At 40.1% G+C, this 17,925-nt stretch overlaps 1 protein-coding gene across 1 annotated transcript in view; it reads left to right on the top strand.

The window, feature by feature from the left end:
* SLC44A3 (solute carrier family 44 member 3) overlaps positions 1-15,685 on the top strand; it is a 43,404-nt gene extending 27,719 nt beyond the window's left edge. The window contains exons 12-16 of the mRNA XM_068406101.1: positions 1,818-1,901; positions 11,492-11,629; positions 12,118-12,354; positions 14,199-14,297; positions 15,427-15,685. Of these exons, the coding sequence (XP_068262202.1) occupies positions 1,818-1,901; positions 11,492-11,629; positions 12,118-12,354; positions 14,199-14,297; positions 15,427-15,432 (564 nt within the window). The 3' untranslated portion in view covers positions 15,433-15,685. The remainder of the gene's footprint in view (positions 1-1,817; positions 1,902-11,491; positions 11,630-12,117; positions 12,355-14,198; positions 14,298-15,426) is intronic.
* Positions 15,686-17,925: the final 2,240 nt, after the last annotated feature.

Raw genomic sequence — 17,925 nt, 5'->3', positions numbered from 1 at the left:
CATTGACCATCCCTGGTACCTATGGGGCATGTGTGTGGGCTATAGTTCATGAGGGCTTAAACAGAAGGCCCTTGTAATTAAGACAATTGAAAGATGTGTAGATGTCTGGGTTTATGTCACTTTCATATGAAAGCCTTGGTTGTAAAACTTGGTGAGCTGGGTCAACTAAGGACTTTGTTTAAAGATGATAGGTGAGGTAAGTTGTGCTAGAAAGAAGACAGTATTTTCTGTCTAGAGGAAGCAGAATAAGTGGACTTGTTTGGTACACGGTTTTGTAATCTGAATAGCTGTAGAAGATTTAACTAGCAAAGAAAGACTATTTGTGTCTATAGCAGTGTACTACAAGCTCCTTTCCCCAAGCATTCAGCTGGGGATGTGATGTGACCCATAGCTGTAACTGCTCCTAAAGAGGCTATAAAGTGCTTAGGCCAGCTTGTGTTCCCAGTCCACAGACGGATCCCCCCTGCCCTGCAAAGAAACCTTGCTCCTTCCCATGGGAGAAAGGACAGGCTATGGCCCCTTTCCATTGAGGCTTTTCCCATAGAGGACCAGAGTAGTGGTACTAAACGATGGAGAAGTGATGCTGCGTTCTTGTAGAGCTCACCCAGACTTTGCCACCCTCACAAAAAATGCTGATGTTTTCTGTGAACAGGAGGAAAAGTCAACGGTATGCAAGCTTGTAGGTAAGTTCACAGATGTTTTCTACACAGCAGTCTTCAAGCAGAATCAGAGAGGAGATTGCAGTTGAAGTCCCTTGCTCTAGGTTTTTAATAAACAGTACTTACTGAGATTAATACAGTTTTAGTAAAATAATCTCTCCAGCAGTACGTGGCAAGATTGAAGTATTTCTCTGCTGTCAGGAGTTTGCATGTACAGTCACCATTTTAAAGAAATTATTCCTGGAATATTTTCAAGAAATTCTTTGGAAAAAAGTTGGGAGGTTCGTGGTTTCTGCACGAACAATGGTAGTTGTGGGGACCTGAGGTTTTCATATAGTGACTGGAAGATCTCTGCTTTCCAAAACAAAACAAAAACATTCTGACCTCTGGAAAAAGAAGGTTGAAAGGACTCGAGTATCACTGAACTGAATTTCCTTTTGCTGAGAAAAACAGCCAGTTAAATTTGGAAGACTACCAATGGCTACCAAGATGTCTTTTTCTTGTCTTGCTTGGTAAAATCTTTATATGATGAACAGTTCTGAGCTTGTGATGTGATGGGGGTAGGGAGTGGAACAAACAGTGAGCTTTTCTGCTCTGTTTTTAGTATGAAATTAATATAGATCAACGGTCTATGAATGGTCTGTTCTAATACATGATTTTTCCTCCTGTCCTGAAAAATGAATGTATGCTCTGAGTCAATACATACACACGTGCATATAAGTCCTTCTGCCCATTCTTTTATTTTTGTTCATTAGGGTACCAGTCATTTCAGAACCGTGAAGGTTATTTGATCAACAAAAAAGTTAAAAATCTCTCAGCGTACTCCCCGATCACTGTGAAGTACTGTAAGGGTTACTGACCTGCCTGCCTGTTTTGTTCTCCAGGCAGCTGTTAGCTCACAATGCTGCTTGCAGCACTTATTTTCTTTTCCCAGAGAAGAATCTTCCATCCACAGGAAGAAAATGCTCGGCTCATCAGTCCTTAATACTGAAGGGTCTGAATTAGAAACAGTTCATATAATCCTAAAGGAAATATCTGCTGCGTAAGGGAATGCTTTAGTAGAAGGGTCAGTCACCTGCAAAGCAAGTTTTTCTAAAATGGCAGTTTTGTTTGAATCTAATTCTGTGTCCAGTAACCAAACATTTCATTTTGTTGCAGGAGAGTGCATGTGCAAAGTGCCTGTTCAAGTGCTGTTTCTGCTGGTTTTGGTGCCAGGAATGTTGCTTAAGATACTCTAACCAGGTACACTCTATCATCTCTCTGTCACTCAACCATCTGCATACCTAGTCTGGAAACCCTGTGTGTATGCTAGCTCCATTTAGCATGACTAAAGCAACATCCAGTGCATGCAAGCCAAAGTTTCCTGCTGGCCACCTAAACTAAACAAACAAAAAAAGGTCTTCAAGTGTAGACGGAACTTGTTGCAAAGAAACAGGGAATTGACAAACATGCAAGGTGCAAGATTTTACAAAACTCTTAATACAGCTTGAGATAGCCCTTTCAGAGGGCCACTTGCTATTTGTGAAGGTAATTAACATTTTGTTGAGTTTTGTCAGACGGGCTACTGAAATACAGAGGGTCCAGGTGGAAGGAAGCAATGAAGAAGCCCACCTGGAGATGTGTCATTAAACTAGATACAGTATTTTCCACCTGAAAGCCCTGAATAAAGAAACTTGAACTCCTGGCTGATTTCCATTATCAGTATATCTGGGAATATGATCCACGATGAAAAAGCCAGATGATATAATATTCTCTTTCTTTGAAAGACATCTTTGTTTTGTTAGCAGTTTTGTTTCAAAAGTGTTTTTATTGGAAACGGATGATTTCTGACATACAGCAGTTTTTCAGATACTTGACTCCTACTTTTTCCGTCCTGATCTTTTTCTCCAGGTGTTTTCCAGCTCTGTTTACATAATTGTAAATAGTTAATTTTTCTCTGTGTCAGTCCCCTTTTGTTATCTGTAGTGACTGTGGTATTCTTAATGTGAAAGGGAATCAGATGTTCATGCTGATTCCTAACTCTCTGACTGGTCTTTGTTCTCAGTGCTGAGGGCAGTAGTGAAGTAAACAAGACAATTCTGATAAAGGGTCTGACTTCTCCTCTAAAGTAGATGCATAAATTAAGCTTAATCTTGGACAACTACGAAGAGAACATTTTTCACTTAGTTCAGATTAAATACTTGTGCAGTGAAATCTCTCATTCTAGGCGATGAATTTTCCAGACTTACATTTTGAAGGTAGATCTTATGGTCACTGACTCAGTGAGGAATCTCAGAGTTCATTTTGACTCCAGGCTTTCCATTTGTAGTCACCCTTTCCCCTTGGCTTCCTGCCTTTCAAAGAGATATCCAGCATCCTAGTGTTTACTTTCTCCAGCTGTTGTATGCTGTGTGTTTCTTAAAAGAAGAATTAATTACTGTAATGTTCTTTCTTTTGTTTCAGAAGGCTGTATTGTAGCTCTTGTTCCATTAAAAGATTTCCTGTTTCCTAATCTATTGTAGGCAAATTTCTGTTTTTATGAGTTATGGTTTTTAACCTAATGATTATAATACCGTGTTTGCTGTTAGATAATTGTTTGTTTGAAAACCTTTTTGGCAAAGATGATGGTGTTCCACATGCTCCAAATCCACGGTAATTTGTGTGAGGGTTAGAGGAGGAGAAAAGAAAGAACACGCTGCAAGATTTTAATAGAAATTTTGTCTGTATGAAGGGGTAACATTGGTCTCAGATTATTGCATTTCATAGAGTAATTAATATATCTAATTAGTTTTTTCTCTTTGTCTGTAAAGAATGTATTGAAGCCTATTTCTTTAAAAAATAGATTTTGACTAAGATTGAAAATCTTGATCTTCAATTTTGAAAGTCTGCAGCCAAATGTAAAAAAGAAAAAAAAAAGGAAAAAAAAAGACAAGTCTGCAGTTTTAAGCAGCCTAACATATGGCTTGATTAACGGAAGTGCTGAACTCTTAAGTGCTCTTACTGAGATCAGTGAAAGCTGCTGGGTACAGCCTTGAAATTTCACATAGGTGTTGAACATGGACTTGAGAGTAGGACTTGGGAGGGGTTAAAAAACATGTTTCTAACATTTTGAAAGTATTTTTAGTTCAGATTTTAATTTTTTTGTGAGTTGAAATTACTGAAATGTGGAACAGCTGTTATAAAAGTCGGTCCAAAACTCATTGTGTGTGTTAACATCCCTTACTATATTTTTGCCTTTTATTCTAGTATTACTTTCACTGTAGTAATAAACATATAATTACCTGAAACTCTTAAAAAAAAAAAAAAAGCCTTCCCCATCACTTCTGCACTATTTTCTTCAACCTGTTGTTATATTGCTTAGAAGATTTAAATTTTTTCTGCTCCTTCATTTGCAAGTTTAATCAGGATTAAACAGAGCCCTTGTTTTCCCTCTGGGGAACTTGCAGATGAGAAACAGGTAATACTGGTGTTAGAGTGCGAGATTCTTTCTTCCCATTCAGTATCAACCAAGGGCTCTGTTATGTTATCAAAGAGTACTTTTTGGGCTGAGGTGCCATCATTCAGGTGGGATTTAACACTGACTTTGATAGCTGCGTGCATCCCTGAAGTGACTCGTTCTCTGCAGGCTCAGCTAAGTTTTGTTCAGCTCTCCTGGAACTTAACCAAAACAGGGCCAAAAAGGTACCCTGTCATCTTCCCGTCGGGACAGGGTGCTGTGGTAGACGCTGACAGTTGCTGTGTTTCCAGTGGCAGTTGTTGGAGGAGGGGTGATGTGAACCCAGCATCCTGTGCAGATTGCAATGTGGACAATTACATTCTGCCTTCCTACATTTCTCTTGGATTTGCAACTGGATCCTGTACTAAACTGTGGTGTAGTGTTGCTATGTGCTGTTAAACAGTTCACTCCTTAAGCTGTTCCATTGCAGTCATGGGCAAAGTGATTCATGTGTGTGCATAATCCATTAGTAACAATTGGAAAGCACTCTGGGTTCTATCTGGATGAAAAGTGCCTTGTGAATATAAAGTCATTATCCTTACTTGACAGTTCTGTTTGCCAACACTTGTCAGGATTACCACAGATTTTTCATCTTCTGGCTCTGATGGCTTCAGTATGTTCCAGATAAACATATCCAATCATCTCAAGTAAAATCTGGGAGACTGAAATTTCTCTTCCGTAAAAAGAATATACTGGTTTTTTTAATGTGGTTTGGGAGCTACAAGGTCTGTCTGTCTCCTGCTTTCTTAAATTGTAGTGGCAGTCTTAAGTTTTGGTACATCAAAGCTTTTTTTTTTCCTTTACAGCCATGTTGCAGTGACTTCTCTTTTTAAAACAATATATCTATTTCAGGATAGTTTTGCTTTTCTGTGTCTGCTTTGGGTTCATCTGCAGCCAGCTGGCAAGCAACCGCTCCAAAGTGCAGCACATGGATTTCTAAAGGAGTTGCTGAGCAGTATGTGGTTTCTCTATTTTCATCAGCGCGGTTACTTGCAGTGTAGCCTTCTGGGCCCTGTGGTAGCCATTACTGAAGTCGGCATTGTGTCAGCCTGCATTTGCTGGTACTGAGGCCCTTCACTGATACTGAAAGCCAGCAACTGTCTAGTGTAGAAAAGCAGAAGCAAGACTCTCTAGGGGTCGTATATCCATGGCAGTTGGTTGTCTCTTAAGCTTTGGATGGAAGCCCATCAGGAGGTTACGGTAACATGCCTTGTAGAGAAATGTCCTAGATAAAACCAAAATTCATGCATGCTGATGTAAGTCAAGTTCTCTGCACTGCCAAACACATTGTGCCTCACCTCATCAAGTACTTATTTTTCCTCCCCAAAACAATACTGCATTTTAATGTTACTGGCAAAATTGCTTCTTAGATGTTAAGATAAATTTTCAATCATCTTGAAAATACAGTACCGAAATGTTCATCTTCAGTGAAATTGTATTTCAAATATGTTTTTTTTCCCTCTAGAGGCTTTATGTATGTGATAACAGGAAATAAAATTCCTTAGGTCTTTACTTGCTCTGTAGGGTGAACCATGTAGGGGACAGAGATGAACAAGGCTGACTAATTCTTGATTTGATACCTTTTTCCTCTCCCCTGTCCCATTTAAAAAGAAAAAAAGGAGCGAGAGAGAGAGAGAGAGAGAGAGAAAGAAAATAAAAGGCAATGAAGCAAGTGACTGATAATTCAGTGCTTTTAAGCGGAGCAATTCATGAACAGCTCTCTGGAAATGTTCAGTTTGATTTTTATTTCAGAAATCCCAAATGAGAACATTGTCCCACTAACTGCAGAAGCCACTGTAATCAACGGCAGTAATGATGTAATCATGATGCAATGGGCACTTAAAGCAGGATCCTTGTGGTCCAACCCCTGTGGTTGAAATGGAGCCCAGGTGTAGCAGTGCGATGCTGCAGGAAAGGACACCCAGCTACCCTCTGAGGAGAAAGCTGTGTTGGTCCTACCCACTGGATGACAGCCGTGGAGTGAGTACATGACACACACAGTAGGAAGCAAGGAAAGTTGAAGGACAAGATTTTCTCCAGTAAGTCCAGACTGCAAATATAAAATGGAATGGAAATAAAGGAAAGTTGTGCTTCTTGGACTGCTTGGGAAAATTCAGGAGGTTATGGAAGGGTTTCTTACAGATGGTAATTAGCCTAAGAATCAAAAATAACCATTTCTGTATTAGCTGTGTGCTTATTGGTTGGAAGTGGGGGAGGAGAATATTCTCCGTGTGTTTGTCCACCACAGGACAATAGCCTTTAGTTAACAGGGCTGCAGAAAGGGCAGATTCAGTCCTGGAAGGTATGAGATGAAATACTTGCACCAGAAAGAGGGTGATAAATGCCATTGTACAAATGCTGGTTAGGTGATCAGGCTTATCTCTCAGGGGAAAACTGGAATATCCTGGTGTGTCTACTTTGACAAATGAAGGGTAAGAGCAAGCCTGTTAGCCGTCTATATCAAGAAGAGAAACAGCAGGGAGGGATAAGAGCCAAGACAAGATCAGCAGAAGAACAAATAGATGTAAACTGTTCATCAGTAATGTTGTCTGGAAGTTGGAAGAAGGTTCCTAAGGACCAGCGGGACAACTGTGTGGAATAGCTCCAAACATAAGCGCTGGGAGAGGGAAAAGCCCTGAGTAGTTTAAAGAGGGAGCTTTCCACTTAAGAGAAGAAATCTTATAACGTGCTAATCTGAAATAGCCAGGGACTGGAGTGGCTGAAAGTCTCTTCCAGTCTTACATGTCCTCATCTCTTCAGTGGGGCCTCACAGGCTCGTGTTGCTCTTACTTCCCACCACTATCTGAGAGACATGGCACAGCTTTCTCACCGGGTCACTAACTGCTGTACAGCAGCCACAGAAATGTCATTCCCTCCTGCTACCACTGGATTTTGTTTTCTGAGGGGATTCCACTGGCAGCTGTGACACTTGCAAGCTAGGACCCTTAAAAGTCCAGTCTGAGCTGTAGACTGTTGCACTGGGTGTAGCTAACCAGGGCAGCCCCAAGAGATTTGGCTGCAGCAAGATCAGATCAGGCTGAAAATACCAGCAGAGCAGAAAAAGCTGAAGTGGGATGGGAGACAAGCATGCCTCCTGCTTTTTTAAGAAGATTCTGTTGTCATGGCAATCCTTTCTTCCCCAAGCTCATGTTATTAAAGCACATCCTAGAATGGAGGACTGAATTCAGCTGTTACACAAAGTAGCAATTATTCTCAACAATTGGGGAACTTCTGGCCTGGATCTGAGCCACAGTGCCTTTCTCATGAAACTAGCAGGTCAATTTTTCCAAGACCCTTGACATTCTGTGTTGTGAGGCACAGAAGGATGTATTCTTTAAATAGTTTTTTTGCATACTGTGGTATTTGGAAATATGTAAACATGCACATTCCTTATTTATTCATCCTGACACTGAGAAACTAGTGTCTAGTTCCCAGGCTCCAAGCCAGAGGAGGCTTGTGTTCTTCACAAAGGTGGTTATACAGTACCAGCTTGCTGGGGCAAGGATAAAGACTATTCCTGACCCACTATCTCCCACACTTTCTGATCAATGGTATGCTATCGATGCCATTATTACTTGCTTGTCACCATAGCAGAGACTACCATTGTAAAACGTCGATTCATTGAGCAAAGATAAAAAACATAATAGCTATATGGGGCCAGACTGAGTCTCCACCTAGCTCAGTATCTCATCTCCAGCAGTGGCTGTGAGTGAATGCTAAGGTAGAACGAGTGTATATTTCCCTGTCCCCATGCTGTTTCTGTTTTCAGCCTAGGGACTTCTTGAGCTCGGTATGTTTTCTGTGTGTTTAATAACTCCCAGTGGATTCCTTTTCCCTGAACTTTCCCAGCCTCCCTTGAGCTCATGCGAACTTTTAGCAGCTAAAGGATCCTTTGTCCAGCAGTTCACAGCTTACAGACTTACAGTGAGAAGAAATACTATCTGTTTTCAAATTTGGCTCCTACTACTTCATATGGTCCTCCCCCTGCCTAGTCTGTTCTGGAAGAAACAGTGAGCCATCTAACCCTACCTACCCTCTCTGCATTTCTCATGGTTTTGTAGCCCTCTTACTGCATCCTCCTTTTCTCAAACATTTTCAAGTTCTAAAGCTTTTGTGCATGGAAAAAGAGAATACATTCTGTAGAAAAACACATTTAAATAACCTGTTTCTAAATGATAGCAGGTTCTTAACTGACCGTGGTCTACCATCTTAGCCTTTGCAACCGTCTTTTCTTTGAAAGGGATTGGGTTGTTGCACCTACCCTGCAACTGGAAAAGTAATGGGATATCTAAGCTTCTTAGTCCAAAGTCCAAAGTCCAAAATGATTTGCAAATACAGGTAATAGCTTGCGTGTGTTAGGTGTTGGTGGGTAAGGATGAGAAATCATTTGAGCTCATTTCTGTGCAGCTCTGAGTTTCATGGAAACATACATTTGCTTAAATGTTAGACGTATTGTGTTAGTGAGAATATGTAGATTTCTATGTGGCTGGATGGGATCAGGGTATGGGGTCTGTATGGGAAGCTTGAGAATTGTGAGGGAACTGTATGGTGCCACAGTCTAGGCTGAACAAGAAACCCTCCAAATTTTTTTTTTCCCCCTCAGAAATGTATTTTTTGCTGAAAGGTAGAGATCCCTTGGCTAGGTCTTCAGCTTCTACTAGTAACATTCTTGCTTCTCCTATGCCAATGACTAGTTTTGTAGCCTTCAGCAATTCCTTCATTTCTGTGTCTCTCTTATTCCTTCTATAATGTTGATTACCTGGCTGCCTTTCTTGCTTGGATGTTATGACTAGTTGATACTTACATGATTTGTTGAAGTTATAATTGTTATAAATGCCATTTTTTATCAGCTGCTTTGTAACATGAAAAATCTCTATGCAGGTAGTATTCAGTCTCCAGCATTATTTTCAGTCTTTCCAAGATAACTTTTCTAGTTAATAAATATCAGAAATTCTTTGTTGCACATTCCTCGGATACCAAGGTGGCTAATTCAAGAGTGCAAACAAATGGTTATTTATTCTGAATTTGGAAACAATGTTTGTACAAGTGCACATGCATTTTCAACATTCTTTTTAATTTTTAAAACTTTTTTTTGCTATTTATAATGAATACAGAATCTCTGTTTAATTTATTGGGAAAATGTATACTGACCTCAGCAGATCAGGGTCTGCTCTGTGAATTTAGTTCTTAAGGGACAGAAACAAACTTAGAAAACCCTTTTCCACTTTATGTGTCAATTTCCTGTCTGTTAATGGGAGTGACGAAACAGACTTAACTCACAGCACGTTATAAAGATAGGTCTGTCCATGTTTGAAATATGCAGTGACAGCTGCAGACAGAGGACAGAGAGGGAGCTTGACTTGAGGCCGTCTGCCCTACACCTGTGTCCGGGGAGGTGGTAGCCCAGCAAGGCTGTCGCTGGCCTCACCGAGCTGCCAGCTCTCCTGCTGCCGCAGCCTGGGCCGATGCTAGCATGGGTGAGCTGGCAGGCTGTAGGGTTTCCTCACATGGATGGCAGCAGGCTGCTTGCAAACCTGTCAGGTAGGGCAAGGCAGGTGGGACGAGGATGCTTCTCTTTCAGAAGTGTAGGCAAGCGAGAAGGCAAAGGTATTGTAGTCAATGGCTGATGGAGCCAAAGGGCACACCCCTGTGCCCGTCCTGTGACAGCACTCTTCAGGGCAAGGAACAGCGTCAGTACAAAGGAAAGTTAGCACAGAAAGCATTTTTTCCTATTCAGGAATGAAGAAAACTTGCTTGTTTAAACAGATTTTTATGCAGACACTCTACGTGTTTGTGTAGAGTTCAGTGGAATCTTTGATTTTTCTTAGAGTAGGCAATAAATCCATGGTCTTTATTTATAATTTTTCCTTCTATGGATGTATTTGCTACTATATAAGTGCAATATTTACAGAATATCACTGTTTACTTCTACTCTTTTTTTGCTTACTATCAGAGAAAAAAAACCTTTGTCAGACATAAAATAAATAATATCCACAATAAAGAGACAAAGGATCTTTGCATTTAATTTCTTTCTTTCTCTGTAATAGTTTAAGATAGTCAATATAGCTTTGCTACACTACAGTATGTTACAGAAATTGATATGGGGTAAAACTGGACTCTGCAGAAATAAATTTTCTCTGCCTTCAGATATCTGAAGCTGTTTTATATTTTGATTTGTGAGAAAACCCAGATTTTTGAACAGGAAGTGTTTTGCCGTAGGCCAGTATCGTTCACTTTTGGCAAACCGGTTATTTTTTTTTTCACTTCCAAATGAAGCAGAAAGTATTTTAAGCACCAAGTACATGTTGTGGTATATAAATTCCTTCAGAACAGTAATCCCTTGCACACTGTGGTTCTTACTGACTGTACCAGGTGTAGCTAGTGTTTTGTGGCGTAATCTTCTAATATTTTGTGTAAAGGGAAACTACTTGTAAGACTTGCTGGTAAAAGTTCAGCATACGTTTCAGGTATCTTGAGTGCTGTTTTTCTTAGCTGATATTTTGGACACAGTTTCAAAACTTTGCTGAGGAGTTCCATAAATGGGACATATATGTCAAGTTATGCACAAGTGCTAAAATAATCCAACCCATGAAGGTAAACGTTCTGTCTTCCTCACCTATGTTGGCAAGTTTCCACAAAGAGAAATCTTGCAAAATTCTCAATACCTCAAAAAACTGTGAGTGCCCCTACTGTCTGTTGGGATTCTGTTGGGTTTTTTTTTTGTGACGTAACACTCACTGATCTAGTCCAGGATCCTTTAGCAGTTCTTTTCCAGTCATTTTCACAATTGGTTTCATCTTTCGTGAAAAGGTTTATTTTATGGCTATAGTCATAAGCTTAAATTTCAGTAGCGGATGAATAGTGTGAAAGGGCCACATATAAAAGCTTTTTAATCATCAACTTTTAAATGACTTGATAACTACATAACTTGATTGTTCCACTTACACAGTTTGCCAGCAGTCTTGGAGATAGATTCATAGAAAATCAGCAAGTTTAGATAGTGTGAGTCCAGGTGAGAAAGTGTTTTGTGGTAATTGTGTTGTATCCATTAACAAAAATTAGGGTAGAGAACTTCGGTGCTTTAAAATAAATTGGATTAAGGTGGGTTCAGAAATTTGTTTAGTCACTATTCTAGCATTTGCCAATGGTGGAAATTATGTAGAAAAACTATTTGAAGTTAGAAGCATAGTTATTACAGTAACTTAAAATAAAATTGCCTTATTATGCAAAATAACTCTTCATGTTCATAAAGTCAGTATTTCCAAATAGAGTTTAAGGTTTTGCATTTTGCTGAAGTAAAATCTAGATGATAAGAGTCTTTCCTCTCTCACTGCATTATTATCTTCTCTCTTTTCAGCATGCATACACAACTACAGCCATAAATGGGACAAATTTTTGTACATCGGCAAAGGATGCTGTCTTTATTTTGGCGAAGAATTCTGCTAAACTTGCATCCATTAGCTGTTTTGGAGATTTTCTCCTATTTCTAGGAAAGGTAAGAGTAAGAAAAGTACTGTTCTGTAAGAGTGAAGTGAAAAGTCAGGGCTTGATTATATTTTCTTACACCTGAAGTAAATAAGGTTTATCTTTGTTAAACTCAGTGTTGTTAATGCTGTAAAATGAGTCCAGGAGAGAAGATAATGTTCGAGGAATTGAATCCTTTTCATAGTCTTGACAGAGTTATTTAGTTGTATTACAGTAGTGTCCTTGGCACCACTCTTACAGTTCCCATTGCAACGAATCTTTGGTAAATATAGAGTAAAAGATTGCCTCTGCCCTACAGAATGTACACACTGAATTGAACACAAAGTGTGACAACTGCATGATGACAGAAACTGCATAGCTATCTCCCAGATGAGATGTGCTGTTAAAATATTGCCTGTAACGTGTTTGCCTTAGGGTTTTGGGTGTTTTGTTTTTTTTTTTAAGAAACATTTCTACATGATTAATGAGGCTGCATTTCTCTCTCACTGCCCTTTACAGGTGTTTGTTGTATGTTTTACTGTTTTTGGAGGATTGATGGCATTTAACTACCATCGGGAGTTGCAAGCTTGGGTAGTTCCTCTGCTGCTGGTTGGATTTTTTGCCTACGTGATGTCCCACAGCTTTCTGTCTGTGTTTGAAGTGACAGCAGATGCCACGTTCCTTTGCTTTGCTGTTGATATGGAAACAAATGATGGATCTGCAGACAAGCCATACTTCGTGGATCAGGAACTGCTGGTAAACCTCAGTGATAACAGCAAAGATATTTGAGCCATTCTAAACTTTTGGGGGCTTTTTCTTTCCCCAAGACCTAGTAATTTGAACCCACAACCCATGCTATATCCTTTCCAACACCTTAGAACAGGATGGGCTTAGGGATACAAATCATATGTGAATTTATAAATGGAAGTAAATGGCTTCCTCTGGCTCCTGTGTGCTAGCTATGATCTGCTGCCTTCTTTTAGATCATACCCTGTAAGTAATGGCTGACTTTTTAGGCCTTATTAGATAATACGTTCAATATATTGTTGGTAATTAGAAAAAATAAATAAATAGATGAGCTAGCTGCAGAGGCTGATCCATGGGGTGCTCCAAGATTAGATATTTATATTTGTGGTGACTTACTGTACAGTGCCGAGCAAAAGTAAACAAGGAGCTTCTTGTTGCCAGTAGCAGGTCAGGTATCCATCCACATCCTATGGATGCTGTAGTTTTGAACAAACTTCATGCAAACTCGGGTTACTCTGCTTCATACCTATACAGATTCTTTTGCCAAAGTACTGCCTTCTGTCTCTTGATTAAATTCTTCTGCCTCTGAACTGATTGTGCTGTGTCTTTTCCCTCATAATTACTGTATTGTATTACAAGCATTTCCATGGAAAATTGTTACGTAGCTAATAGTGATTGAGAGCTTTAGTTAATAGCTGTATTTGAAGCATTTGAATGTATATATGCCATCCCTTTCATATTAAGAGAATATCTGAAGATGCAGATGTTTTTTCCTTTCATGCTGTTTTTGCCAGTTCTGGCTTTTTCTTCATAAACCATGTGACAAAGAAAATCTTAGCGATTCATGAAAAACAAACTCAGCAGCCAGAATAGCTCATATGATATGAATCTTCTGGATGGATTTCTTCAGGACAGTGTCAGAAGAACTGTTTTAGTTTTTTTTTTAATGCTGCTGTTAGATTCCCTGTAATGTTGGTAGAATTTTGTTGAAAACAAAAAACGACAAAAAGGCAGCCTAAACCAAAAAACAACAAAAAAGTAGCCTAAAGATAGGTTTAACTCTTTGTACAGAAGAAAGCAGATAGATATTCTTGGCCTTGATTCAGAACGGTACTTAAGCACGTTCCTAATAGGAATATGTTACTGAAAGGAAAACTCTGAAGCCTTGACTCTGTTCTTCTCCCTCTGTTTTGCCAAATGTTAAAATACTTCCTAAGCCAATTCTCCATCATGAAACAAACAGAGGCTTTCCTTTCTCCACTTCCAAACTTTGTGGTAGTTTCTTTTTAACTCTGATCTTAATTCCTTGTAATTAGCCATGCCCTAGGGCCTTGGGTGAAGAAAGGACTTCCCACAGGGATAAGAAGTCTTCCAAGCAGGGCAGGCTGTATAACCTTGTATGGAAAAAGCAGGGGCAGCACATCCAAACTCCTCCTCATTGCATGATCAAGAATAAGTTTACTCTTGTAGCCAAGAACTTGGAGTTTCCCAAAACATTAAGGCATTTGACTTGGGACGTTTGTGTTACAGTCAGGTTACAAACATCTAGGGGTGGAAGGGAGGCTCAGGACAATATGTGGCAGTGGGTGGAGAGCCAGGTGAGGGATCTCAGCCAGCCAGAGTCCTCATTCCTGTAGCAGGAGATGTAACAGACATTCTTGATTCACCCTTCTCAGTTGCATTCATCACCCTTGCTGCCTCTGCAGAGTCCCTCCCAGTATCACTCAGTGCCACCTAGCTAGGAACAAGCTACAGTTTCTTAGCCCCAAGCTGATTATCTTCTTTTACCAGGTATTTTTATTTACATAATGGTTTGCATTCCCAAATGATCTCATCCTGATTCTTCCTTGTAGACCTTTGTGAGTCAGAGTAACAAGTTAACAGAAGGGCAAAACCACAGAAGAATGAGACCTTTCCAGGACAATGAAGATGGGACAGAGCTCCAACCTATGGTGAGACAGGAGTGTGGGATGTGTATGTATCTGCCAGCTAATGTGTTTGCCTTTATGTCCCAAGAAGAATGGATGTAGGCTGTCATGTATTTCCTTATGTCTCACAGCAACCAAGGTGCTGTACTCAGTATCCTGCTTTTCCTTCTATCGCTTTTCCTCCTCAGGAAACCCTCTGCTGGTGCAAAATGGGTGGATCAAATATTTGTTCTCATCCTTCTTCCCATTCCCCACTGTGCGCAGCAGAGGAGGAGAAAGATTGGACAATGGCAAGGGGGTGGGAGATAAATCCTGTTCAGATAGTCCTTCACATGTCTGCTGAGGCACATCAGAAGAACGGTCGGGTGCTTGACTTCATGCCGGAACTGCTGAAGTTCCAGAACTGTAGTATCAGAGCTTAGAGGCCTTCCCTCTCCACCCCCACCCTTTTTCTTTCTTTTCTATCAGTGTTTGTATTTATTTACTCTGATTTATGGTGGGGTAAAAAAGCTGAGGTGCCAGAAGGGAGTGTTCCCCCACACCCAGGCTTGGGAAAGTCCTGAGAGTAAATGCTTGCTGACTGACATCTGAAAATATATTGCAAATTGCCCAACCTGAGAAGCTGCCCCAGCAAGTTCAAAATCTGGGCTGATTTCCCCCAGCATCAGGGGGGCCAAGCCCAGTGTGCCGGAGAAAGGTTCTGCAGCAACAGCTACTCTGGCACCTAATCCTGCTGGATGCTGCTACTAGTGTCTAGTGTCCTCCTAGCTACTGCTTACCTGAGTGTAACAGACGTTGGTGATTTTTCTTGGTCTGCTTTCAAGAGGTACCAGACTCTAGCGAACTCTCACACAATCTTGTGGGCATTCTGCTATAGACAGTTGGGCTACAGAGCACTGCTTCAGTTCACTGCTACAGTGAGGGGTAGTTGTACTTGATTGTTTCATTCTTTGGGTCTGTTATTGAATTCTTCAGTAATTTTTTGCTGAGGACAGACACCAGGGTGTAGGGGGGTATTATTCCCTGTGAAAGGATTGTGGATTTGAGACACAAAAGAACCTTAATTATTTTCCCAGTTTACTCTTATGACATTTAAATGCAGTAATAGGACTAGTGCTACACATTTTTTAACTCCTTTTTTCTCTCTTCGTAGACTTGAATGTGAAGTGCACCAGGAAGTACGAAGGCAGACCAGCAACAGCAAAAACAGTCATAGAAAAAAAGTAAAGGTTGCCAATACACCAGGACAAAGTATTAGTTTTCTAAATCTGTTGTACCTTCTGCACTGGTAAAATGACACACAGTCTGTTTGTATGAATAATGTATTTTGTGTGTCAGCACATCTGATTTTTATTAATTCACTTGTTATGATGGTCTGAAAGTTGTTAATAAACAAACTCCTTGTAAATTTCTATGTTGGCAGACTAAAAATACTAAGTTAACAAGGTCACTGAGCTGCCCTTTTTAGCTTTTTGGTTTGTCAGCTAACATGGGTTTTTTTCGTGCTTCTGTGGGACCACTGGGCCAGTCATCCCTGCATCGGTAAACGTAGAAACATTTGTAGAGGAGGCGCTCAGAGATGACTGCTTCCTGATTTATTCTGTACATCTCAACAGCCAGTGCACCCAATTAAGGAACTGTACTGAGCTCTCCTCCATTGACAGAAATTCTCCGTAGTCAAGATAATTAATGGTTGAGAGGTAGGTGTCTTTCTTTTAATTATACTCTTTTGGGAATGGTTTTTACAAGTTAGTATCATGAACTATCCATTGGCTCCTCTCCAAAGGGCAAATGAGGACTCGTCCTTCTTTGTAAATAAACAACTACCTTCCCTTTGCAATTGAAAAAACAAAGGAAGCAGAAAAATTTGTATCTGTATTTAAAGTTTGACAAAGAAGTAGCAGATGAGCAGTGGCTGGACAGAAACGAGATAAAAGGATGTAATAATATTTATAGAAATGTTAGCTGTAACATGGATGTGAAATATAAAATATGGAGGAATGTAGTGAAGAGACTGTCAGGGCTCTAGTCAGAAGAGGGACATAAGTGTAGACACTTTAAAAAAAATAACTTGGTTAACAGTCTGTCAGCATTTTCTTGTTAGTAACTCTGAGCTGTGTTTAAACTTTGTACCTGGACCCTGGTTATGATACTCTTTCATGGCCCCCACCTCGTTCTGAGTGTGGGGTAGTTTTAGATTTTACTCAGTGGCACATGATTTTATTCTCTGTGTTCAAAAGCTCCTTTAACCTTTTGTTTGAGGAGAGGTTTGAGGTGGGAAGATGACTCCAACCAGGGATTTCAGTGAAGTACATATCAGTATAGGAAGTGAGACATTACTGCAGGCAAGTGAGTGACTCAAAAGCTGCCATAATTGAATAGACTGATAAACCTTTCACTAGTCACAGCTTGGAAGTGATATATAGAAAAGCTCACTGATGGCCTGAATGACAAATGTTTCAACTAAATACTGTATCTGATCTGCTGTTGAAAGGAGACTAGTTATCTGCTAGGGAATGCTGAGAAATACTTGCTTTTTATTCTTCATTTAATTAACTTTTGTCTATTTTAATATGAGCAGCTTCAAGAAGTTGAGGAATATGGGACAGATGATGAAAAAAAGGAAAGAAATAGATTCATTACTTTCTGTCTGGCAGGTGAAGCGGATCATCTGCTGGCTGTGACTCGCTACCTTGTTATTTGAAACTACACTTGGGTACTTGTGGTGCTTGGCTTGTGAATGCCGTGGGAACTGAAAATCACACTGAATAAGCAATAGCTCTCTAACCATAAGAAAATGTGCAGATATGGTACTTACAGAGAGGCAAAACTTTTCCTCTGCCACAGGTCCCAGTAAGATTGCTTCCAAGTAGTAGTGTCTCCACAATGTAAAAATTATGTTTACCAATTTACAAAGCATAGTAGGTTCACTTGGAAGTTAAAAAAATCAGTTCTTATTACACAGTGGTTTTTTTCCCTGTTTGTATTTGATACTTGCACTGCATGTTTTGGCCCTTGTCTCAGGAACTCTCTGGTGGAAGAAAGGGAGGGAAATCTTTGTAATAAGTACCTCCTCCTTCTCAGACAATCCCTAATGACCCCCAGAGGTCCCTTCGAATCTCAACGATTCTGTTCATTGCAATTATGATGCAGTGTCACTGCCTTCACTGCAGTTCCTGGGTGGAGAAAGGACTTTTAGACACTTACTACAAAGTTTGATTTGCTTTTTAAAGAAGGAAGGTACTGAAAAAACCCAATTAAGCTGTATTTGAGTGTGTTTCATTTAAGCAATGCTGTACTGCCCATAGTCCAGAAACTACAACTGTGACAATATGTTCTGAGAGTCACGTATATTTTTACAGAAGAGTTCTGAATGTTTACCTTTTAATTAAATTTTGTAGACAAAGCATAGCTTTATAGCTTTCAGGTGCAACACAGGACCTCTCAATCTTACATACATTCCACTAGCAATTGTGTCAATAACCTCCAGCTGTAGCATTCCTGTGTGGCAGGAGTCCTCACCTGAGCTAGAGGGATAAAGCACCCTAACAGAAGCTGATGCTATTTAGTGCTCGTTTCTCATTGTTACCTTTCTCTGCAGGATATTGTAGTCGGGCAACTACAAAGCAGGCTGGAAGGAGGCGGTGGGGTT

This window comes from Nyctibius grandis, chromosome 8 (assembly GCF_013368605.1).
Source record: "Nyctibius grandis isolate bNycGra1 chromosome 8, bNycGra1.pri, whole genome shotgun sequence".
Lineage (NCBI taxonomy): Eukaryota > Metazoa > Chordata > Aves > Nyctibiiformes > Nyctibiidae > Nyctibius > Nyctibius grandis.
This window is presented reverse-complemented; position numbering and strand designations above follow the sequence as displayed.